This window comes from Nilaparvata lugens, chromosome 2, assembly GCF_014356525.2.
Source record: "Nilaparvata lugens isolate BPH chromosome 2, ASM1435652v1, whole genome shotgun sequence".
NCBI lineage: Eukaryota > Metazoa > Arthropoda > Insecta > Hemiptera > Delphacidae > Nilaparvata > Nilaparvata lugens.
The window spans coordinates 62,870,297-62,897,899 of NC_052505.1; the positions used below are offsets into that span (position 1 = coordinate 62,870,297).

At 32.9% G+C, this 27,603-nt stretch overlaps 2 protein-coding genes across 3 annotated transcripts in view; both read left to right on the forward strand.

Moving 5' to 3' along the window:
* The window catches only part of LOC111054283 (putative phosphatidate phosphatase), a 51,256-nt gene extending 41,725 nt beyond the window's left edge, over nucleotides 1-9,531 (forward strand). Inside the window, exons 6-7 of the mRNA XM_022341273.2 lie at nucleotides 2,530-2,686; nucleotides 4,838-9,531. Of these exons, the coding sequence (XP_022196965.1) occupies nucleotides 2,530-2,637 (108 nt within the window). The 3' untranslated portion in view covers nucleotides 2,638-2,686; nucleotides 4,838-9,531. The remainder of the gene's footprint in view (nucleotides 1-2,529; nucleotides 2,687-4,837) is intronic.
* Nucleotides 9,532-11,761: 2,230 nt separating this feature from the next.
* Nucleotides 11,762-22,642, forward strand: LOC111049287. Of its 2 annotated transcripts, none has more exons than XM_039422428.1 (3): nucleotides 11,762-12,397; nucleotides 14,728-14,791; nucleotides 20,086-22,642. In XM_039422428.1, exons 1-3 carry the CDS (start codon nucleotides 12,321-12,323, stop codon nucleotides 22,597-22,599), a joined length of 2,655 nt encoding a protein of 884 aa, XP_039278362.1. In that variant the 5' UTR covers nucleotides 11,762-12,320; the 3' UTR covers nucleotides 22,600-22,642. The 2 variants fall into 2 exon arrangements, with proteins under 2 accessions (XP_039278362.1, XP_039278364.1); XM_039422430.1 differs by having other exon boundaries at nucleotides 11,769-12,397; nucleotides 14,728-14,743.
* The last annotated feature ends 4,961 nt before the right edge of the window (nucleotides 22,643-27,603 follow it).

Sequence of the window (27,603 nt, forward strand, 5' to 3'; positions counted from 1 at the left end):
CCAGGTTCCAAGCTATGTACTATGACTGTATACTAACACCCTGCAAAAATTCAGCTAATTTGTTGCGCAAATCCCTGTTTTTGTCTTCATCGATTGGGCTATAATAGTGGTCGATTCAGCTTTGTATGGTGGGTGATCGAAAATATTACATTTGATTTGCTAGAAGAAGCCGTTTGATTCCACCAAAACTTGAAGGCTGAGTTGTCATGGATCACGATTCCTGAAGTCATTTCAACTGAGTTCTTTAATTTTCCTACACCATTCACGCTCAATATCATCACCGTTTACTGCGTGAACTTGGATAATTGTGCGTTAGATTTACTGCCTATTGCCTTTTGCTTGCAAAAACGAATAACGCTACGCAACTAGCACTTGGCGGAAGGCTCAATATTGAGACGGTCTGGTGAAATATTTTGTTTAGAAATAATAGTTTCTTTCTCCTTGCGATATTTGGTTGATAGTAAGTTGATCAAGTATTCCTGTCTTTAGTTTTAGTTTTAAATGGTCTCCGATACAGTTTATTTTATTCCACAAAAATTGAATAATATATGAATCATATTTGTATGTCAACAATAGGACAAATGAACACCTAGCTCAGTCTAAAGCTAGCTGATATTTAGCATAAATGTTATTTATAAATCAAAAAATAAACATTTTTCCATAACGAATTGTTATAAGACAAAAAAGTATCATTTATAAAACAGGTTGGTTAAAATCATGAAAACAGCTTAATATTTTTTTACAAGGATTTTTTGATTGTAGTTTTCATTGGGGATTATTCTCAATTAACTGCATTCGAATTTGAAACTATACAATTATCACCAGATTAAATTGAGCTTATCTCAAAAAAATCATTTCGCACAGAAACAAAATGGTTTGATTTCTAGGATACTTGATAAATCTAATATCCCATTAAATCTTTATTAAACTAGTGACCCTTTGGATTTTTTGATTGTAGTTTTCATTGGGGATTATTCTCAATTAACTGCATTCGAATTTGAAACTATACAATTATCACCAGATTAAATTGAGCTTATCTCAAAAAAAGCATTTCGCACAGAAACAAAATGGTTTGATTTCTAGGATACTTGATAAATCTAATATCCCATTAAATCTTTATTAAACTAGTGACCCTCTGGGTTAGAGAACTCGCTCTAGAACTGTTGTATTATAATCTTCGAAACCAGCAACTTTTAATTATACAGAGTTGATGAAAATTATGGAAACAGCTAAATATTTCTCTTACGAGAATAATTTGTCAGTAGGCTTCATTGGGGATCCTATTTAAAATGAAAAATTATTCTGCCGCTTCGCTTTAACATCTTTGACTCTCATATGAATTCAAATTATTTTTTTTAAATGATAATGGTCATGTGCTACATGATTGTCATACAGAGCTCCACCAGATGAAAATGTGTCAGCGCATGAAGGACTGTCTGTGTGATAGCTCCCAAATAGCCTCAGCTGATTTTATTAATGAAAGAATGGAAAACTGTATTAATTACATGCAATGAATTCTTCAGATGAATTCAAATTCAAATAATAAATCACGACAATTTTTTTTCTTATGCACTTTCAATGTTATTTTTATATTCTGAAAAAGGACGAAGAAGTGAGTCAATTTTGTTGTCCAACGAACTTGATCTGTAAAAAGTTTCGAAGAATTCGTATTCATAATTTGAAGTTGAATAATAAATTATTTTTAAAGTTATACAAACGAACAACGACTTTGGCCTTAAGTGAGTCAAAAGTAAGAATTCGCTAACGCTCGTTTTATAAATTCAAAGGTTCATTAGATTTAATAAGTGTCTCAGAAACCGGTCCTTAGTTCCACACTTTTAGATGTCTTTGAGGGTTTTGAAAAATCTAAACAGCTTTTTTTGGATGTAACCTCAAATTAAAAATAATGAAAGTAACGAAGAGAATGTATAGCTTGTTAAGATTTTCAAAGATGATTATCCAGAATTTTAGAATTATTTTCGTATTTCAAATTGTAATTCCGTGAACGAACTCCATCATAATGAATACAATTTTTATTATTTTTCTGGAATGACTTCTATGTTACTATAATGAGGTCCACGTCATAATGGCAGTGGAGAAAGATAAGAGAACAATTTAGCCGATCCTCCGTCTTGTCAATGCCTTCTATAGACGGTAGCTGGTACAGGTTTATTGATGTATTATTAACTGTTAATTCTCGTTTAAAATAATAAATTATATTTTATTAAGCAAGAAATTATATTTTTTAATAATTTCATACTGAATTTTCATAATTAAGATGAAGTATTTTATTAATAAATTATTAATTCTATATTGTTAAAAGACAACAGAGCAAAGCGAGAAAGAGATAGCGCTATCCGCTTTGTTGAATGATAGGCACGGTTATCAATACGGTACCATTGCTAATCAAGCACTGCCATTGCCATTGTAACGTGGACCTCACTTTAGACTGGAGATACTTTCATTCTTTATCGTAAATGATCATATTCAAATCACACATCGATTAACTATTTTTATTATTTTTTCCAGGCCTATTTCGTTTCGAACTTGTTTGTGGAGAAGAGAAAAACAATTACTAAAAATGCTGAAGGAGATATAAATATAGACGGAATTCAGCAAACTTCTGAATCACCCTAAGCTTATCCAAGTAATCTTTGACTTTCTGTGCCGTGCTCATCTATGGAAGGTAACTATATTTTTATTTTATCCTATTAGCCTACTATTAAACGAGCAATTTCTGTTTATATGTTTATATCTTTGTTTATATGTCTGTATGTCACTGGATCTGGAAACGGCTCTAACGATTCACACGATATTTGGAACATAGTAGGTTTATGATATAAAAATTCAATTGCACTTGGTGTCATCCCTAGGAAAACTCGCTGAACAACATTAAAAGGATAATTCATCCTTGGAAAAACAGCTGAGACTTTCGTCGTCTGTGGATAATGGAAGTGAGTGAGCGAGTGCGTCTGTGGAAAATCAAAATATCTCATCCCTGAAATTCATAAGCTGATGTATAGCTAGCTGTAAAATATAAACACGACCTAAAAGATGAAGAAACCTTAAGGGTTTGAAAGGTAACATTATTCATAATTAATCAAAAATGATAATCATATTAAAAAAAAACAAAACATGTTTACGCGATGTTTCCAAATTCATCAAAAAAGTTAAATTTCCTTATAATCCTTCAACCCTAAAACTTTTCTAGCAGATGCACTTAGCTGCAGGGGGGGGCTCTTTGCCTTTGCATGTTTAGTATTTTGTTTATAAAGTGATGAGACATAGTAGGCCTATTAGCAATGACCATTTTCAGTGTTCATAGTGTATGAATAACAACTGTCCTTATTTGCTTAGTAGAATTAGAAGTAATTCTCAAGTGAAAACTTCATATAGTTGTGAATGTTGGGCTACATGTTTACTCTAAAGAGTCCAAAATAGTAACTTCATGCTATTAGTATAGAATGGTACATAGTATTTCAACAAATATTGTAGCAAACATAGTACATCATTCTACATATAAATAAATTATAAATATATTATAATATCCTCTTTTGTTATAAATGTTCTATGCTTTCGTACTCTAGAGCGAAGCTCGGTTCCCTGATATTAACAAATTAAGAAGAACTGTTCCTTACTCACCATACCAAATGCACCTTCTACTAAAAATGAGCTGAAAGTCTTTCTTTTAGAAAAATGAAACCATTCTTAAGTCTGTATTCTAACTAAAATCTGCATTTATCAAATTTTATTGAATCTAATACTACATACTTTTCCACATTTTATGATGCTATCAACTATTTAATCAAAACCATTATTGATTATGATTTTTTTAATCGAAACTTCCCACACACACACACAAGCTCTGCTTTCGTGGGGCTTACATTCATCCATTTAAATTTTCATTTTTTTCTAAAAAAACTTTGATGTATTAAAATGTTAATATAGGTAGATAATATCAATGTACCTAGAATACATTCAAGGTATTCTAGGTACCTTGGATAATAATTATGTATTATAGCTATGTACGGTAGTTATAAATTTAACCTATTGAAATCGTCTTATCTATTTTCATCTTGTTTTTGTATTGGTTAATGCTTACTTTCAACTCATAAATGAATGTAATACAACAATAAAGAATAAATAAATAACTTTTAATTTTATTGAAATTTTGTTATTTTTTCATTATTACACAGGAAACGATCAACATGATAATTCTTCTTGACGAACCATTTTATAAAAGTCAAACTATCTATATGATTGAAAAAAAAATTGAAATCAAGTCTCTAATTTTGTATTGTGTTGCTGGAATAAGGAAACTAGAAAAAGTTTAGGTACCTACATAAGATGATTTTGATTTAAACTCATTTTTCCACACCTTGAGCCATGAGTGAATTCAAATTGTTTAAAGAGTGAGTTAATATTGTTCAAAATGTTATTTATTTGTATCTTTCAATGTTTTTTTTGGCAATAAACATTTATTATTTTTAATACTTGACTGTTTATTAGTTTTCATTATTCAAGCTATGTAAGTATTGTTCGATATTTCAACAAGATTTCATCATCTTAATTATGATCTATAAAACATTTTCAACTGTATGATTCTTATTAAAGACATTCATTCAATTGTATCCATTCTAGAATATGATTTGCTTGAATGAATTGATTTTGGTCCAATTAATGGTTTATCACATTCAAAGATGATTAAATTCTATTTTTATAGCTTAATGTTGGTTTTTGCTTACTTGACTTACATTGTTCTATATTTTGTTTTTAGGCTTTATGATCTTGAGTGTAGTTCATAATATAATAATCTATTTCCTTTCCTTTGTTGCAGCTCATCAATTTTATAACAGTTTACTGACTACTCAAAACTTGCCTTTCTACCAACTCTGCCTACAAGATATATGACATTCATTCTCTACAAACAGTTAAACACCCAAATTATGGCTGTGCTATTTGAAAATTTATCCAAATCTCAATTTGCATGCCTTGTTAAAATATTTAGTAGGTATTGGAATTTATAGTCGTTTTGGATTCAGATTCGACAACTTTTATTATTGACTTATTAAAAAATGTTGACCACTTAGACTTTCCAATTAGAAATATTTCAAGTCTGGATACGAAGTATAATCATACTATATGAATTGAATAATATAATTCTAATCCAGTAGGTGATGAAAAATCAATTATGCTTTAAGAATTGATCTAGAATGTTGAAAATTTTCAAAATATCATTATTTTGTTTGTTTTATAATTATTATTATAGTAATTTTTCCACCGTACTAGTAGATTCAAGTTAGCCCATGTTTCCTTGATTGTAGAGAAACTATAATATTTTGAGAAACTTGCGTCATTTATTAAAACTCTGTAGGAGTATCCCACTTTACTGTCAAAACCGTGGTTCACTCTTATATTGAATGGACTCTCAAAATTCCAAAAAGCTTCCTTCTATTTTCTTGTAATAGGTGATACAGTAGTGTTATTCTTTGTAATGCATTTTAATTTCTCTCCTTAGGCTATTCCTCTTTCGAAATCTTTTGTAACCAATTAATATTATAAAAATGTTATGGATTTCTAGTGTTTGTTGTACTGTAGTTCTTATCATTTTTCCCTACGCGACAGTATATTATAACTTTCCCAGAATTTTAAAGGCTACCAATTAGTATTATATACGTTATCAATGAACAGAGTGTTTCTATATATAATTTATTTAATTTGTTAGTTGGCCAAAGTTTTCATTGTAGAAAGTTTTATAGATTATTAGCTTGAAGTTGAGATATAAAATCGAGTAAATTCGGTTTCCACTCGTTAGAACTAAATAAACGTGAAACAAGACCTATGTCTTGTCTTAGATTATAACAGTTATGTAATTTTATGAATAGATTGTGACCACAAGTTTTGTCTGACTCATTTATTTTCGAATTTTGTTGGGGGTAGTCCCTTCCGGGAAGGTCCCACCTCGCGTGAATATATCATTCTATAGCTGTCAATGGGGAATGGGCCTCACGACTGAACACTTATGAATATCCCATATTCCGATTATCCCAGACATTACATTTTTATCCCATTAGTGTAAAAATTATTTTTACACTTGTTAATGAAATACCAAAACTAGTCGTGTCTCAAAGACAATATATAAAGTGTACCAGTAATTCTATTAATAAAACTTTCTAGTAGCCCCATTGAAATAAATTAATTTATAAAACTATTTATTCAAATACATATAATTTTCACAAGATCAATAGATTAATTGAATAACCAGTAAATAATCAAATATCTGGGGACCGAGCTCGCTCTGGAAAAAAACTATAGTACACTGGAGAAACTATTTGAAGGGGTTTTATTTGTATCTGTATTTTATAGAATAATTTTCATGTACTGACCATTTCCTTTTTCTATTTTGTTTCCCATTGCACTTTTAAAAACTATTACACTATGAATGTGGGTCCAAGTATTATACACAAACCTATGAAGGTTTGTTTAAGGACTTGTTATTTGAATACTGTTTTATTAGTTATAAAAATTTACCCGCTTATTTATAATCCTGAACTACTTCATTCTATTCGGAATTATAGGTCTACTATTTATAAAGATCATTAAAAATTTTTAATCAATAAAAACCGAAATGGTGGAAATCATAAATTGTATTATTCACATTTTTCAATTACTACAGCATAATTGACTTGTACTGTGTTACTGCTAATAATGTGAACATTTTGTTGATCTTTTTTGTTGCACATCTTTAGGTTTCAGAAACAGCCCCAAGTAAAGAGATATTGGTGATTTTATCATGAATATTGAATAATTTTCATTGACTGATCAATTGTTTTCTACGTTCCTATTCCATTGTAGAGCATATTTTAATCCAACTTTTTACTGTAAACCATTTTAATTAGAATATTTGATTCTCGATAACTTACTAAAAAAATTATTCTAATATTATTATTTTATATGTTTGTTTTGATCCAATTATATATCGGTAGGTTTCATCAGATGTCAATGTATTTCATGTAATTTTTAAAAAATCAATAGTTGACTGTTATTCAAATTATCTACTAACATTTTTATGTTCTCAGCTTGTTTTTCGTTCTAATTTATAGTCCTTCAATATTAGTGATTATTGTAAATAACTTATCCATTTTTGTAAAACGTGTGATCTTTCCAATAATGATATTTTACTAAAAAATAATTATATTAAGTTATTGTTATATTTATTTATACATTTCTAATGCTGATGTTTTAGTGAGTTTTGAGCACTATGTGTAAATTAATGATAATGTCATCTATAACCATCTTTATAATATTTGTTTAGAATATTCTATTCGCTATGATATCATGGTTATGGGCTTGAATCAATCGTTTGATATTTTTCGTACTTACATTTATTATTTCTGTCACCTTACTATATACAAATTATTATTTTTATTATTAAAATTATACAATTATTCACAGGGTGTTAGATTTTAACCTATTGTTAGAAACTAAACATTGCAAGACATTTGAAATTGAACCATTATTATATCCAATATTATATCAAACGCTCAGCATGAGAATGTCAAGCTTGACATCTAAGTACTCTATCAAACTGGAAGTCGTATTCGGTGTACAGTTACAAATTGAAAAAACATTTCAGGTGCATTATTTATTAACTAACGAAATATATATTTCATGCGAAGATTAAATTATGCGTATTACAATATGAAATTATTCCAATTCGGTGCCGAATTTGAAAATGCATTTCTGTGTTGAGATATTTATTGTAGCCAATATCATTTTACCGTATTTTTTTAACGTATCAGTCAAACAGTGACGCTATTTCATCTAACTTTTGGGGGGGGGGGTCAAACAGCGGGGGTGTGATATACCTCCTAAGGAAATGGGTATCGGGGTTTCCCTCAAAACTATAACATTAAAAAAAAACATGTAATTTTATGCTTCATTATTTTTCCTATTAAAAGTCTCAATACAAAAATTTTATTTATATTTCACAAGTAGTTTTTCAATACATCATCGGATATTATAAAATAAATTATATAATAAATTATTATAAAATAAATCGGATATTAAAAAAAAATCAGCTGATAGTTGCAGTGATAGTAGTTTTAATTTTTCTGCTCAAAATTTTCAAGTTTATTTTAATATTATTTAAACTTTCGGATTGTTCAGTGTTATTTCCGGCTCTTATCAACCCTTCGAAATTCAAAATTCATCAGTCATATCTCGAATACGTATTCTCTGAGTGTTATCAATTATTGTGAAGGGAATATTGGGAAACAAGTTTCTATCATTATTGATGAACAAATTCGGTAGCAATCCTATTTGAAACCTTTTTATCCTGTTAAAATTTTAACTTTCATTATAAATAATGTTCCGATCATTTTTTAAACTTCCTCCATCTAGAAAAAAATGATTCAAAGTTGATCATTGTTTTTTTATCATTTTCATCCCTTTTCAACGTTTTATTATTTTTTACATAATAAGATGCCAGAAGCTATTACCAGTTGAAAAATTATTGCCAGTTATCATGTACCTGATTCATTAGTAGTTATGCATTGTTGAAATTGCAATGAAAAATTGTTTTCGACTTGGAAGATACCTTCCATTATCAGCGTTCGAAATAAATTGTACCAAAATCATATAGAAGTTTTTCAAAGTTTTATTTCAGTATGAATTGAAGCATTTTATTCTCATTACACGAGTATTGAATAATACTCCAATCTTACTTGTTACCCAGGTTGATTCCTTCTTCTTAATTATTATTTTACATTGATTAATAATCCCAAAATATAATATTACATTGAGAATTGCAATAATAATATTATTACAACAAGAAAATTTAAAACTAAAACTTTATTCAGTTTGTAATAAATTTCCTATTGCAATATTGCAAAACATGGAAAGATGGATTGAAGAACATCGAAACTCATCACCTCAATTGATACAGTATCGACCACTTTTTACTTTTGACAGTACTTTTATGCAGAACAGTAGTAAAATATTTGAAACCTAATTCATGTACTGAATTCAAAAATATATTCGATGGTGTAAGCATAGAGAAAAGAATACTTTCATATTTAATCTCATCCCATCATTGAAATGATTGTATAGTATATATATTATACTATTATTCTATTGCAGTATTACAAGTTTTCATTGTATCAATAATATTATCAATGTATCAATAATTGATGTTAATAGATATAGATTGAATGTAGGCTGTCATGAAGACTTTAACCATTCAGATCAAGATTTATGCCTGTAAAATAGCGTTTAAGTTACATAATTATTAATTAATAATTTCAACAATTTATATCTTTACTAATAAGTTTATTGACTGAGTCCTTTCGACCTTTCAAATCATTTGGTTGTTATTTGTGTTCTCTATCAAGTCAATTACAGCAGTATTCATCACATATTCTACAGGGTCCTCACTATTATTTATAAGTAGGCTACTTGTGACTACGTACCGTATCTTATAATTTTACTGATTTTCTTGATCACATGAATAAATATTTTTTATTTTCCATACTGGTGTGGTATTCATTGATTGGAGCAAACCTTCATTATAATATAATGAAATGATAAAAATCTTTTGAATCTTTAATGAATCATTGACAAAGGGAGGGAGAACTCTTAGGACCTACTTTGGTGTCTTGTTCATCACTAGAAATGTGATAATGCAAAAGAAAAGCATGACCTGCAAATCATCTAACTGATATTTATTTTATGTATCTGCTTAGTCAATTTTTATCCATTGATTGGATGAGGCGAACAAATAAAATATTTGAAAAATAATAACAGGCACACGCACTTGATCTTGTATTTCTGGTTTTTTTCTCATTAAATTTAGATATAAAATACAGTCTAGTACCGATAAAATAAACATAGAACTTGCTACCAAAATCTTTCTTATTATTGAGGCGAACGCACTCAGCAACAGAGGGATGAATGCAGACGGGTGCAGGAAATCCCTCTCCAGGAGTACGAATGTTGCAAAGCACACAGCTGATGTCCGTCAGTACCGGTATGCATAAATCTGCTCACAACTGCATGCAGACGCTTGATTTTTCTCTCCATCTGTCTGTTGGTGTGTGTGTTCGCCTCTATTACTTGACTGCCTGTATACACCTTTATAACTTGGATTTGTTGAAAAACTATCTAGTTTTGAGAATTTTCTCAATGCTTTGAAATAGTCTCATTGGTTGTACTATATAAAACAGTGTGGGTGAAAAGTCCGAGAATGTCTTAATATATCATACACAAAGGTAATTTGACGGTGGGTGTGATTGGGGATCCTACTAAAATTGAAAATACTACTTCACTATGACTTTAAAAATCTGGTACGCCATATTGAATGCAACTTTATTTTTTCAAATAGGAAGGTGGTCATGCGATATATGATTTCGATACGGAATTTCAAGAAAAAAAGAATGGCGAAAGCCGCATATCGATATCTCAAACCGTTTCGAAGATACCTGTTATTAATCAATACTATTCGAAGCACAAATGAGAGAAAAAAGTCCGAGAACAGCTTAGTATCTCATAAAAAAATGTGATTCCAAGGTGGGTGTGATTGGGAATCCTACTCAAATTGAAAATACTGTACTACTTTACTATGACTTTAGAAATCTGGTCCACCATCTTGGATCCGCCATTTTGAATGCAACTTAATTTTTTCAAATAGGAAGGTGGTCATGCGATACATGATTTTGACACGGAACTTGATGAAAAAATGAATGTTGAACACCGCACATCGATATCTCAAACCGTTATGAAGATATTCATATTATTAATACCACTTATGTACGTATTTCATTTCTGATTTGCATGGTAATGATTAATAATGTGGATATCTTCTAAACGGTTTGAGATATCGATGTGCGGTTTTCGTCATTCATTTTGTCTTGAAATTCTGTATTGAAATCATGTATCGTATTCAGAAAAATGAGCAGTCGTTGCATTCAATATGGCGGACCAGATTTGTAAAGTTATAGTAAAGTGGTATTTTCATTTCAAGTAGGATCCCCAATCACACCCGCCATCAAATTACCTTTTTGTATGAGCTATTAAGCCGTTCTCGGACTTTTTTCTCTACTTTCTACTTTGAATAATATTAATTAATAATGTTAATATCTTCGAAACGGTTTGAGATATCGATATGTGGTTTTCGCCATTCATTTTTTCTTGAAATTCCGTATCGAAATCATGTATCGCATGACCACCTTTCTATTTAAAAAATAAAGTTGCATCCAATATGACGGACCAGATTTTTAAAGTCTTAGTAAAGTACTATTTTCGATTTGAGTAGGATTCCCAATCACACACACAATCAAATTACCTTTGTGTATGAGATTTTAAGCCGTTCTCAGAATTCTCACTCACTCTGTATAATAATATCGAGTGACCTGGCTGGCTTAGGTCACCGTAACGTGTCCATCCGAAACATAAGAGTGGCCCGAGAATCTTCCCCGGGCCAGGATTCGAACCCGGGCCTCTGAATTATAGAGCCAGCATCTAATCCACTGTTCCACTCGACTACGGCCATTCCATTGATTGTACTACATTTAGAATTATCAGCAGATTCGTAATAGTGTGTAAAGATCAATGTCCACTGATCTCATATAAATGTTATCTAATAATGCTACATATTCATATTCAAACTATTATCACATTTTATCGCCACCACAGATTGCATAGAGTGAGACATAGCTTTGGAAATTGATATGTATTTGGATATTAACAGCGGTCATTAAAGGGAGTCATATGTGCGCCCTTGTTCTCTGTGAGAGGCCTAGCGGTCTCTCACTTACTGAGTTTATAAATGAAAGGAGATAACTCTCGAATCAGTGTTATTATGTTTAACAGAGTTATAAGCTAATAAATCACTTCTCTGTGGTTCCTAGCTCAACTAAACTGACTATAGGTACACTCAATGTACCTGCTGTATTCTAGGTTCCTTGGGTACACTACCTACTTATATCTTATGATCAACCCCTCTCTTTACTCAAGTATATACTCAGTTCAGGACTTGTATTGGCATCATCCTCAGCAAAAACAACCTAGATTCTCTCTAATGACTGAACATCAATTTATGACACTTTCAAAGTTGATGTGTCACTCTTAGTAGTCTATGTTCTCATCTCCACTATCACTGAGCTTCCTGCGCGTGCACGGGTTATCAACACATTATTCATACCATTTTAATATTGTTCCTGTTATCATTGAAGTCACCCAACATAGGGTCATTTCATACAGTTGATGGGAAAATTACAAATTTCTTTTTAAAGTTTGAAAAACCTTCTAATAGTTTGGGCGTCATGGGTAGAAGGTTATTCTTGTTGCTTGTTCTAGAAATTTGTCTCTTCATTGATATTAATTGCGTTGCTGATTCAAGGTAATTTATTATTATTATTATTAATTTCAAGTATTTATGCAAGAATTCACTAATAAATATAAAGAAAATAAAATCTCAGTACCCTTTTTTGAAATATTTTATCACTACATGTTTCGGACATTTATGCCATTTTCAAGTGACACTTTCAAAAAAGGGTACTGAGATTTTATTTTCTTTATATTTATATTCACTAATAAGTACACTAGCTGATGGGAAAATTATATAAAAAGTTATTACAGAATAATTAATTATACCTACTCAATTATTCATTATCTTACAAGGGAATACTCCTATTTATATCAATATGATATATTTAATTCAAAAACATTTCGAAAAATATCTACTAGGGTACTTGACTCATAGCTCCACTCATCCTCTCATCACTTTCTCCAAGTGTTCAAAAATATATTATTTATAGAATTTGAAAATATTGCTCTTTTCAGGTTCAGGTAGGTATAAGCATTTGTGGTGTATATTCAATCATCAATTTAAATTTATAATCTTTGAATATTTCTATAACTGTTTGGCTTTGTGGTTATACTATGTCTGTGAAAAATACATAGCCTACGGTAATCAAAATTTCAATTAAATACCAAGGTTCTCTTTCAAGAATATTCAAGGTTATCTTTCTTGTTGCAGTGCAGAAGGAGATTATATTTGCATTACCATACAGAGTTGATGAAATTTTGGAATTTAAATCAAATCAAGGGAAAATTCCAATGTATCAATTTATTTATAACATTGTATGGTTTCTTTTTGTATTATTCATTTTTAATTATGGTTACTTAACATAACCCCAGCGGGGTTACTTTCATTGTTTCCTATATAATTTTTACTATTCATATTGTTTGTAAGTGTATATTTCTTTTTCCAAAAAAATTAATTTATTGAAAAATATTATTTGTATGTAATCACTTTCTTATAAAGAATGTTTTTTTACCTTTAGCTCAAATTTACATAAAATAAATACCATATATGCTCATAAGTTGTGTCTGATTAGAATTTCATTATTAATCTACACTTTTCAATATTTTTTTTTCATTTCAACTATTGTTTCGTCAAACTTATATGAGAGTTTATATTTTTCCTGTATTCAACTATGGTAGTGACTTTGTTGACTTTGCAGAGCACAGCATTCTTATTCCTTTGTGAATTCAATAATTAATGTACAACAACATAATTTTCATCACAACCTGATGTTCTTTCAAATGTTTTTGTATATTTATACGCTGAAAACAACATTATTTTAACTTAACTATTGAATTAAATCAATAAATTAAATTAAATCATCAAATTATTATTTAAATATCTTGCTTAAAAGCAAGTTTCTAATTAATACTTTACTTCTTTTTATAAATAGCTGAATGGCTACATATGAAAGTGAAACTGTGCATGATCATTTATGACAACTAGGCAGAGCTACAAAAAAATCATGAAATTTTTTCAAATTGATAAAACAAGATGGCAGACTTTTAAAATGCTATTTCTTAAATAACCAAAAAAGCATTGATTTGAAAAAAAACTACAGGAATAACGTCCTTTAGTAAATTTTATTTCAAATCGATTCACACCTCACTTTTCAACATTGAATGAATATTAAGTGCGATATGGCAGCTTTAGTGACTTAAGGAGGTTTAGTGACTGGAGGTTTGTTGCAGTACACGCCAAGGCATGATAATGCTAACTACAGTTTGCCTCAATAAAGCAACAATGTCCATCTGATTTGGATGTTATTCGTTAGCGATCTTAGATTATTCCAAACATTTAAAAAAAAAAACGTTGCATACTCCTCTAAATGTGAAAAAACAAAATGCCGGATGTTTGAGTAACTGAGAACTTTCGGACAGCTTGCATGTTAAATGATATTTAGATACGCTTCTACCCAGGAACAATGCCCTAGAATATTTTGGTAGAGGGAGTTCGGAAACACACCCTAATGTCGAATTTATACAGGGATTGGGTTTCTGAAGAGTTATTGTGAAATTAACCTTATTGATTACATAACCTTAATATAATCCTTAATTAACCTTATAATAACATTATAAATTAACCTATAACCTTATTAATCCTAATAAGGATCCTAAATCCTAATAACCCCTAATCCTATAACCTTATTATACATTGTATCATTAGGATTTCTACTAGTAGTACGGTATTCATAAGCTGTATTATTTTTACAAAAGCATAGTAGTTTAGTAGGCTCTATTATAAACTACACGGCATTCAATAATAAATTGTTATCTTATTTCTGTTTATATTTACTCTTTATGTGTTGGAAATCATATAAGAAGGATTGAAGATTTAAGTTACATATCATTTCTGAATTTCAGAACGCATCATGGAGAAGTGAGTACCGGTACTGGAGAGTTCCTTGAAAGATCTGTTAATAACAATGTAAGTTCGTTTGATAGAAAATACATTAAGAGAATTTTATAAATTAAATATTAGATATGAATTTCTGGTGAATTGGTAAACTGGCTTGAGCATGAGTCCCCCATATAGACTACCAGCAGGCCCCCCTTGCTTTCATAACTTTTAATATCGGGGCACCGAGCTTACACTTTTGAATTCCAATTTTCAGTCCAAACATTTGACAACATTTCGAATTTAGATTTTTCACAAAACAAATTTAATAACATAATAACACTCACTAATAGCTCAAAACTGTAAAATAATGATTAGCTTTGAAAATTTTTATGTAGGTACAGTAGGCTACTCTAATTTAAATAAAAAAATAATGGATCTTGAATAAAATCATATCATTGGTCATGTTATCACGGATTTAGGTTTCACTAACCTTGATACGGATTTCCTGGATTTTCCTTCCAGCCGGCTAGGTTCAGAAGGCGTGTACGTGGTCGGGGCTAGGAGGTGAGGGTTGAACAGCTGGTGTTCCCTCAGTCGCGCACGACTCCTGTTATCCGGTTGCAAAATACGCGGACGGGCGCCCAGCCGGAAAACTCCTCTGCTTTACAGCCGAGGTCGTTCCCCTGCCTAGGGTATAAGGGTAAGGGTATAGGGGTATGGGTATAAGGGTAAGGGTATAGGGGTAAGGGTATAGGGGTATGGGTATGAAGGTAAGGGTATAGGGGTAAGGGTATGAGGAAAAGTAAATTGTTATAGAGTGGTGGGATAAGGGAATAGAGTACTTTAGGGTGAGCATACACCCTAAAGTACTCTAGGTCCTGAAAAATACCACTTCACAGTAACTGGGGGCTATGAGCACCCTTCGCGCACTAGGGTCGAGAAAATCGAGAACGTCGCGAACACTATCGACTTAAAGTCCGCAAGCTATCCTTTTCGAGGAGAAGGATCAGCTCTAACTCACAATTCCACATGGAATCAAACCGACTGATCTCCAGAAATGGATATCAGCCGCAACCCGATCACGAGTTTAAAACAGAGTTACAACAGAGTCTCCTATCAAGTTATGAGCTCAAATTTAATTATATCACTCATTTTCCAATAATTCCTAAGCTTCTTCTCATCAGCTGTTATCTCAAGAAAGGAAGAAAGAGTGATGATGCGTATCATAGGGGGTGATGCCCCTTTGTTATAGATCAAACTAAGAAATTGCCTTGAGTTTTGACTCTCTCTCCTTCGTCACAAAACACTTTGTGACACACTCGTCCCACAAAGGGTGGGGGGGGGGTGAGACAGGGTAAGCGAGATATGGCAGAATCTTGTTATAGATGGATGAGAAGGAAGTTAGTGATTCTGAATATCAAGGAAACACTGTTTGTGGGAATGAGGGTGTGGAAATGAGGAAGATCAGAGAAATAGTCAGACGAGGGGCATGAAACCGAGTAGGCTGTGTCTGCTTTAATAGGTGAGAGTGGTAAGGAATATTTAGGTGGGGGGCATGAAACCCAGTAAGCTGCCCCTGCTTAAACAGGAGAAAGGAATATATAGGCGGGGGCATGAAACCGAGTAGGCTGCCCCTGCTTGAACAGGTTAGAGGGGTAATGAATATTTAGGCAAGGGGCATTAAACCACGTAAGCTGCCCCTGCTTAAACAGGTGGGAGGGGGGAAAGGATATTTAGGCGGGGTAATGAAAACGGTGAAAAAAAACAAAATATCACTTCTACACACACAAACATCTGAAAGGAAATAATTAGGTTCTCCCGAGGCAAAGGCCTATATGGGAGTCCCAGCATGAAGAAATAAACCAGAAACACACTTATTATTATTTGTATATGAACAAAAAGATAATAATAAACTGAGGTAAACTTATGTATTATTCACATTGAAATATTAAAAGTTTGATTTAATTTGTTATTTTGTGGTGACGGTGCTTGGTCGGGCAACAACTTACTAATTTTGTGTTGTCAATATTATTCAGAATCAGTCCTTACTATTTTCTCGTAATGTTATACGATTATAATAATTATATTTTATAATTACAATTATACATCATTGGAATCAACTGTAGATCTCGGAGTGTAACCAAATATATTTAACAAAATTATTTCTATCGGGATTCAAGTTAATTTGTTGAAGAAGACTTCAACATCATTCGTTTCTAATAACCAGACTTTCAATTTAACCATATTATTCAGCTGTTTCAATTCTAAGGGTAACATGATATTATACACTGTTGGTGGCATGAAACCGAGTAAGCTGCCCGTGCATAAACATGTGAGAGGGGTAATAAATAAGCTGCCCCTGCTTAAACAGGTGAGAGGGGAAAAGAATATTTAGGCAGGGGGCATGAAACCGAGTAGGCTGCCCCTGCTTAAACAGGTGAGAGGGGAAAGGAATATTTAGGCAGGGGGCATGAAACCGAGTAGGCTGCCCCTGCTTAAACAGGTGAGAGGGGTAATGGATATTTAAGCGGGGGGCATGAAACAGAGTAGGATGCCCCTGATTAAACAGGTGAGAGGGGGAAGGAATATTTAGGCACGGGGCATGAAACCGAGTAGGCTGCCCCTGCTTAAACAGGTGAGAGGGGTAATGGATATTTAAGCGGGGGGCATGAAACAGAGTAGGATGCCCCTGCTTAAACAGGTGAGAGGGGTAATGGATTTTAAGCGGGGGGCATGAAACAGAGTAGGACGCCCCTGCTTAAACAGGTGAAAGAGGGAAGGAATATTTGGGCGGGGGGCATGAAACCGAGTAGGCTGCCCCTGCTTAAACAGGTGAGAGGGGTAATGGATATTTAAGCGGGGGGCATGAAACAGAGTAGGATGCCCCTGATTAAACGGGTGAGAGGGGTAATGGATTTTAAGCGGGGGGCATGAAACAGAGTAGGACGCCCCTGCTTAAACAGGTGAGAGGGGGAAGGAATATTTGGGCGGGGGGCATGAAACCGAGTAGGCTGCCCCTGCTTTAACAGGTAAAATGAGAAAGAAATATATAGGGGTGGGCATGAAATCGAGTAATCTGCCCCTGCTTAAATAGGTGAGAGGGGTAATGAATATTTAGGCAAGAGGGAATTAAACCGCGTAAGCTACCCCTGCTTAAACAGAGGGGGTGGCCATTCCTGCACTGATTACAGAATGCAGAGGATCACTTTTCCGCTCTAGTGCGGGAAAAAATTTTTCTGCACTCCAGATTTGCAACATGGCAACACAAAATAGTTGGTGGGTTATATGGAGGATTAGTGCACGAAAACAAAAATTAAGTTGGTAACAATGACTGTGGTTAGATTTAGATGAGAATCATTTCAATGGCTACCCTACATTTATGATAAAATCCCAATCTAGAAATCCAAAACAAGAATAATGTTTATCTAAATCATAATTAAATAATAACTTCTCATCATTTAATAATAAATAATGTTTATTTTCTATTGACAGTAATAACATAGCCACCTCTAATACAAGGCCCCGGCCTACGATATTGCAACGTCGCAGTGTAGGCCTAGAATCTAATACATGATTGGTGAAAAAGATTTAAAAAAATACCAGCTGATCTTTTTCACCAATCATGTATTAGATTCTAGGCCTACACTGCGACGTTGCAATATCATAGGCCGGGGCCTTGTATTTGAGGTGGCTATGGTAATAATCATTTCAACTCCAAGCAATGATAAATGTAGCAAACACACATTTTGAAATTCGAATTTTCAGGTTAAATAATTACCGTTCGAAATCCATGTCAATAAAATCAATAAAATAACATTAGAATATACTACAATAAAATATTTTCTGTTGTCTATGTTATTTTATAAATATTTTTTAAGTTTACTTATAGTATTTTTCGGTAATTCCAGTTAATCATAATTCTGAATATCTGAATACTGTTTTTAGCTGGATGAAAGAACGAAGTTAGGTATGATTCTTCCCGCTAGGTCGCGCGCTTGTTGGTTCAGCCATTTTGCAGTCATCCAAACCAGCTTTTGGCGTGAATTTTGAATGCAAATTTTTTGTTTTATCTGTATTTTCTCTGATTCTTGAATGAATAAAAATGAGAACTTTGGCTGAAAATTTTCAACTTCAATTGGATTATTAATTTTTAAATGAATTAAGATTGTTATTAATAACAGCATCACACACACAAACATTTGATGGATTTCAGCCATCATTTTATCCATAATTACCCACTTTTCATATTCAATGGTAACTGTAGGAAAAACTTAATGTGAAATACGTGCGCAAAGTTCCTCTGCTGCACTCAAGAAGCCATTCCGCCGTTTCTTTCGGTGCAGCAAACTGTCACTTTGCGCACTAGTCGCACAAATAACTATTAAACGGTTTGAGATGTCGATTTACGGTTTCCGCCATTCATTTTGTCTTGAAATTTCGTATTGAATTCATGTATCATATGACGACCTTCCTATTCAAAAAAATAAAGTCATAGTAAAGTAGTATTTTCAATTTGAGTAGGATCCCCAATCACACCCACCATTAAATTACCTTAGTGTATAAGATATTAAGACGTTCTCAGACTTTTCTTTTTCTTTTCAGCTTTGAATAGTATTGATTAATAATGTTTTGAATATCCTCGAAATGGTTTGAGATATTGTTATGCGTTTCTCACCATTCTTTTTTCTTGGAATTTCGTATCAAAATCATGTATCAAATGACCACCTTCCTATTTAAAAAAATAAAGTTGCATTAAAAATGGTGGATCCAAGATTGCGGACCAGATTTTGAAAGTGATAGTGAAGTAGTATTTTCTAATTGAGTAGGATCCCCAATCACACCCACCATCAAATTACCTTTGTGTATGATATATTAGGCCTTGGACTTTTCACCCACTCTGTATAGAATATACACTGGCTGACCGTACAGAAGTTCTCAGTATGGTAATGTAAGTTTTCTATTTTATCAATCATATCGTTTTACCTCAAAACAAAAACTCACAGTTTTCAAATAAAAAGATTATTTCAATAATAGATAGGACTACTGAGGTAGTGTAAAAACAATATATTGAAGAAAACGTTTTACCAAGGAAACGATTGTAAGAATTTGAGCAGAATCAAAATTAAATATGGTAGCCTAATGTTTTAGATACATAGTGAGTCATATGTATGGGAACCCTTCAAGTAGGAGACGGTTGTAGATATTATACTGTGAACACATTGTCATGGTCATTAAATAATAGCAATCCTTAAAATCACGTTCTGGACATTGGAATGCATGGCTAGTATTGTTATCAAAATATATGAAGATATCATATTTTGTGCATCAAATGTGATTCTTTTATACAGTAGATCATAGTTAAAGACCAAACATTTTTACAGGAATGCTCTGAACTACAAGTTTCGCCCATCCCAGAGCTACACAGATTTGGCCAAACATTCACCAACCTAGCATCTGGATTGGACCAGATACCACAAAATCTCACAGGTGATGTCATCTTGTTTGTTGGTAACACTGGTGCTGGGAAAAGTTCCCTGGTACACATCCTGGGAGGAGAAGGCACAAAATTTGAGGCTAAAGACATTGGTAATGATACAGGTGATTACTACATAGAGGACACTTCTGGCAGATTTGTGAGAAATACAACAATTGATTCGACCACCACTTATCCTGAGGCAGTTGTGGATGCCACATCTGGAGTAATTTTGTTCGATACACCTGGATTTCAAGACACAAGAAGTGCCATTCATGAAATAGTTGCTACATTTGGGCTGCGGAGTGTTGCTGAGAAGTCCAAACGCATTAAAATTGCTCTACTAGTCAACCATAACTCACTTACACGATCAGGACCCAGAGATGACTTCACAAAAATGCTGGGTAGTTACTTCAGTTTATTCAACAACACCCAAAAATTTCAAGATAACACATACCTGATTGCCACAAAAACCCCAAATCAGTACATTGTTAAGCGTGGTAAACTTGTTGTCGTTTCAGCTGAGTCACTCATAGACAGCATTGTTCAGTTTATGAATGGAGTCTCCAATACACTGGAAAACCACAAGGGTGGAAATTATAGCAATGAAAAATTCATCAGGAATGCCCAAGCACTTATTCCTCGTTTGCAGGGGAAAATTGCTCTCTTCATGAAGCCAGATGACAGTGGACCCATCTTGGAATCACATTCCATACGACAATCCATAGAATCAATTCGTCAGTTGCTTCTTGGCAAAGAGGGTTATGTTGAGGTAGAAGTTGGTGATTTTGGATTTGCTGTGTCAGACACAGCCAAGATGTACATCAAAGATTTATATGCTCATATGAACAACCACATGGTAGAAGTGAGCAAATCCTTTGTAGCATCTTTTCGGAAATTCTTAACAATTAACTACAAAGTTTTTGAAGATATTGAAAAAATCAGTAAACATCTACAGAGCACTGAGCAACAGATAAATATGCTGATACAAGAATCAAAAATGATAGCAACTCCAGGTGATTATGTTGATATTTTAATGAATCTAGCTGATGAAATCAATATGAAATTTTGCAGCAACCATGTATTCAGTGAAATTAAACAGCTAGATGGATACCTTGATAGCCTAAAGAAAATAACTGACCACGATCACTATACTTCAAGCAAATGGTCTGACCCACTCTACTCTCTTGAACATTCAGTGCAGAATGAGAAGATGTTCTACAATTTTCTCAAAAACTTGTATGGAAAAATCACAGACTACTCAGTGATGTTCAAGGATACAACTATTACTGAAATGAAAAATTCTGCCTTATCAAGTGATGTTGGCACAATAGAGAAATTCATCAAGCACTTGGAACTGGATCAGTTTTCTGGTGCAATATCACCTGACAGAATAGAGGAAATCAATTCACTTCTGAAAAATGTTGTTGGGAATGAGAGCACAACTTGCTACCAATCGTACACTATGGTGGTGGGTAGTGTGTTGAGAACAAGTGAAATAGATAGCAAGAAGATATCAAAATGTCAGCTTACAAATACTGTTGTGGTAGTTGCATTGAGGAAATTATATATTGATGCAGATATCCTCTTGAAAGGGATGAATATGGTGGTAATTGCACCAGAATGGCATGTTATGGGTCAGTTCACACTGAGTGTGGATGGTGAGAATGCGCCAGATCCAAATTGGAGCCATGCTTTGCCAGAATCACATGGAAATGATGGCACACCTGGCACATCTGCTGGTCATTTTGTTGGCATTGCACTGCGATATTTCAACAGCAACAAGTTGACAATCAGTGCTACAGGTGGGAATGGTGCTAGGGGACAAGATGGTGGTGATGGCATAGATGGTAGAGATGGAAAAGACGGTGTTCATGCCAAACAGCAAATTGATGGTGGTCTAGGGTACTATGTAGTATATGGCTGGGGGAAAGATAAATATTTACGTAAAGGTGATTATGGCCTTGCTGGTAGTGATGCAGGCCAAGGTGGTAGAGGGGGACAAGGTGGCTCTTCAGGTACAATAAAAATGTACAGTTTCAGCAGTTCCTCACCAGATCACAGCACACATCATTTGCTAGATGGTGCTAAAGGGAGTGATGGGGAAAATGGACGTCCTGGAAAGGGTGGTTATCGGGGTTGTGACATTATTGAAGAGGAATATGCAGCAGTCTACTTTATCTTACCAAAAATAGAAAAAAAGACTTATTTTCAAAATTGTGATGAAAGGCGCAATGCTGATGGTAAAATCAGGCTTAGAAGTTCAAAAACTCAACAGAAATCTGTAACAGTTGCACCTCCTCCCAGCATTTGTTCACTATACCAAGAAGTGAAACTTCTCTATCAAGATAATCATGACATTGTTTCATATTCAACTAATATTGAGTTCCAGGAAGAATTCCAAAAGCAATTTGAATGCTGAAATAATTGATCATTAAACAAATTGGTTGGTTAGCACTTGAAAATTGACCATTCTTTTACTCCTATCCATTTTAACACATGATTTAAGATCAATTCACATAATATAATATAATATATTTGTGATTATATAATTATTATACTAGCTTAGCCGGCGAACTTCGTACCGCCAAAAAGTCAATGTATCTTATGTCACACTCGACTTTATTTTTTTAGTGAATCATGAAATTTATTTGATAATCAATATTTTCATCTGCATCTCAATACGGACTTCTTACGTGCTTAGTCATGCAGCATTTATTATTCCGAAAACATATTATTCTTAATCAATTGGTAGTAATATCTATCGGTAAAGTTTTGATTTAAAAAAATACATAGGTTAAATCAGTGTTTCAAAGATGAATTTAATGTTTTCATAGTTGTTGATTGTCAATAGATGGTCCAGGAAATATGCGATGTACGATGAATTACACAGAATTCCATATTCTTTCCATCTTCCATTTTAGGATGAATATAAGCTAAGCTAAATTTAAAAAAAGTAAATTAGTCTGTCATTCTTCAGTAATTAATGAATGTAATATGAACAACTCTCTTTCATGAGGTGAATAATTTTTTTCCAACATTTTCCAGTTTCTCAATGATAGGGGAGTGATAATAATTATTTGTATAGGTCTTCTAAGGAACGATTATCTACAGCTGGTACCAATCATCTACACTACCGTTTTAATACCAGTACACAATAATATTTATCGCAGGGTAACTTGTTTATTATACAGCTGGTAACTTTAGATGCTGAATCATATTATCACAATATTGTATTATATTAAGCGAGCAATTTCTGTATTATATTTATATGTTTGGTTATTTATATGGTTATTAATATAAACAATATATAACCTTGTAGTACCCTTCATTATTAAAAACTTTTAAATATTTCAACCAAGGTTATATTGTTTTTATTGGTAATACAGGGTTATATTTGTAAGAAGCTGGTTGCTCTACATTCATGCTTCTTCTTTCTAATCATATGAACCATATGACTTGTTAATAATTTACTAATATTGTTTATCAAACTAACAGCAGAGCTGATGAGAGAATCATTGAATGTTCATATTTGTACTGTTTAAGATTTATTGAGATTTATATTATAATTGACATTAAAATCGATTTTCTAAAGTAAATGAAAATCTTTCGTCAATTATTCATTTTAAGTAATACCGGTATGTGCGAAGTAAGATCATTATAAATCGATTTTAATGTCAATTATAATATAAATCTCAATAAATCTTAAACTGTACAAATATGAACATTCAATGATTCTCTCATCAGCTCTGCTGTTAGTTTGATAAACAATATTAGTAAATTATTAACAAGTCATATGGTTCATATGATTAGAAAGAAGAAGCGTGAATGTAGAGCAACCAGCTTCTTACATATTGTTTTTATTAATTTGTACAAATAAGTAGCCCATGAAAGTAGCTGCGTTTACACTGTGTAACTTTGTTATAAAACATTGGTTACATAACAACTTTAACAAAAATGTTATAAATTCATCTAACTTTTGTTACATGTAACTTTGTGTTTTAAAACATAATTTCGTGTTATACTGTGCGTTCGGAAAGTCCCTGTGCACCAAGTGACATGACGGGAATAGTTTAACGGTTAGGTTGGTTCCCTCCTTTTTCTTCTTCCTCTTCTTCTTCTTCTTCTTCTTCTTCTTCTTCTTCTTCTCTTCCTCCTGCTACTCCTCCTCCTCCTTCTCATCCACCTCCTCCCACTCCACGTCATCATCCCGCTCCTCCACCTGCCACTCCTCCTCCTCTTCCTCCAACTCCTCCTCCTTTCCTTTCCCTTCTCTCCATCACCTCCTATTTCTTCTCCTATTCCTCATCCTTCTCCTCCTACTCCTACTCATCCTTATCCTCTTCATCCTCCTCCTCCAACTCCTCCACTCACACTTCCCCCTTTCCATTCTCATTCACCTCCTTCTTCTCTTCATCCTTCCCATCCTCCTCCCCATTCACCTCCTCGTTCTTCTCCTTCCTCTTCTCCTTCATCTTCTTCTCCATCTCTTCACCTCCTCCTCCTCCTCATTCTCATTTTTCCCTAATCACAATTCCACTGCACAGTGACTTTCCGAACGCACTGTATAAAAAGTTTTTCCTTTAGCTATACGTTTAAACTGTGTAACTTTGTTATAAAACGTTATATGGTTAAATAACAACTTTAACAAAAATGCTTTAAATTAATGTAACTTATTACATGTAACTTCGTGTTTTATAACAAAATTTCATGTTTTATAACAAGTTTTTCCTTTCCCGCACGAAGTCGGTAAAGATCAAAGAAAAAGTAAAACTTTTTGTTACATGTTACATACGTGTTATAAGAACGTTTGACTACTACTTATAACATGTTACAAGTTATAGAATGGAGTTGAAATAGGTGGTGGGGGAAGTAGCTGAATCATCAGCTGCTTACAGGCGCGGATCCAGGACCCTGACCTGATTGGGGTGGTCGTCCAGGGGACACCCCACCTGAAAATTGTTGAGGTTTTTAATCGAAAACAGCATTTGAGAGCTTTATTTGTCGAATTTGATTAGATTTTAGAAAATGTTCATTTAAATGCTAAAGTCATGATACTTATTTCTGCAACTACAGTAAATTTAAATATACATTGGCTCTTGCATTTTATATTGTGGTTCTGATTTTCATTATATTGTTTGGGTAAATAAATTTCCTTGTGCTAGATACAGAGTGGCCCAAAAACCTTGTATTTTCGGTTCATTTTCTAGTTTTAAGTTATTTCCGCCAAATCCTGTACTGTAATCGATCAGAAAAATTTGCTCCCGCCTTTTATTTAGATTATGAAATTCCTATTAAAATGAGATTATTCGGAACTTTCTATCATCAATGAGTACTGAGTTAACATTTTTCAAAAATAAGTAAAATTAGAAAAAAAATTAGTTCTGATGAATTTTAGTTTTTGATCTACAATATCTCCCGATTGTCACCATTTAAATGTATAATTCAAGATTCTTCTGAGCGTAGTTTTGTGCTCTTCAGGCTCTATCTTATATATATTTCCAGGTAAACCTGTCAACAATGATCCTTGTTTTGAAAAACACCTGAGTTTCAGCTACATTCATCATCAGAAAATCCATTGTCATCACATTCAGATATCGCACCATGATAATAATATAAGTTCATTAGATCATGTTCTATGAGAATCACCCGTTATATGCTCTTAATTTAGTGGAGAGGCGCGCATAAGGACACCTCAAGAATCAAAATTTCAAACACTCATAACTTTTGACACAATGATCAGATCTCATTGTACCACAGCTCATTCTTCTCAGCATGTCAAGGCGGTTCCAAATCACGAATTATTAGTGAAATTCGATAAAAAAAATAGAAAATTCATCCTTGAGTGCACTTTAAACAGCATTTCAATTCACAAAAAATGACCAATTTCCATATTCGATGCTGCATTATATTGTGAAATACTTCGAATAAAATTTCAAATGTGGAAATGTATTTCCTCTCTCCACTACAATGAAGAATACTCTCGATTCCAGTATTATTAGAAATTTACAACCGATTTTAAAGATGGCGATTCCAGTTTTTCATTTTTCGCGTTTTTTCTGTTAATCAAGAGTCTGATACATCATAGAAACTCATGATTGATTCAAAATTGTGGACCATATTCATCCTATACGAGCTCATAATTGCCTAAAATTCATCTTGAATCACTGTTCCCTATCATAGCAATGCCGTTAATTTATGAGAAAAGATCTTCGATTTCTTGATTTTTTACGATCGAATCTTACATTACGATCATATTCTTCCGTGTGCAGCAACTAGAATAGGAGAAAAAATTCAAATTCAATTCTAAAATTCAAGATCAAGTCTTTTTTATAATAATGGGTTACCGGAGATTTGTCATTTCTTTGTGTATTGAGAGCGAAGTAGTGGTTAATCTACACTCGGGGATGAATTTCATATTTTTCGATCGAATTCGACTCATGAAGCATTTTTTTGAACCGCCTTGACGAGTCGAGAATAATGAGCTGTGGTACAATGACATACGATCATTTTGACAAAAGTTATGAGTGTTTGAAATTTTGATCCTTGAGGTGTACCCTACTTATGCGCGCCCGAGGGAAGAAAAATTGATGTTTTAAGCGTTATTAATGTTATTTAAATAAACTTTATTGTCTATATCAAAGTATAATCAGTTTCCCTTCGAAAATGTTCTACCAAACTCATCGGAAGTTCAAAATACGTTTCCAATTGGTAAAAGAAGTGAGAAGTTTCAAATTTCCAAATAATTTTCAATAAATAAGATAGGACTATAAAGTTTGTTTATAATCTTAATGGCGGATTTGTAACACGTGACAGTCATAATGGCCATACTTTGGGTAATATAGTTACTGTAGAGACCCACAAACTGATGCTTTTGTTTTATAACTTGTTACAAATTCCTTTTTGTCAATCAAACTTTTGTTGTATAACAAAAGTTTTATAACTTATTTTTCTAACAAAAGTTACATATAACCTGTTACATATAACAAAGTTTTATAACAAAGTTACACAATGTAAACGTAGTTTAAGTGAGTGAAGTGTTTTATATAGTTATTTATGTTCAGCAGATCTCGAAAACGGCTCTAACGATTTTCACGATATTTGGAACATAGTAGGTTTATGATATTATAAAAATTCGATTGCACTAGGTCTCATCCCTGGGAAAACTCGCTGAAGGACATTAAAAGGATAATTCATCCTTAGAAAAACAGCTGAGACTTTCGTCGTCTGTGGATAATAAAAGTGAGTGAGCGAGTGCGTCTGTGGAAAATCAAAATATCTCATCCCCGAAATTCATAAACTGACGTATAGACAGCAGCTGTAAAATATAAACATGCACGACCTAAAAAATGAAGAAACTTTATTTTGAAAGGTTAAATTATACATAATTGATCAAAACTAATAATCATATCTATATAAATAAAAA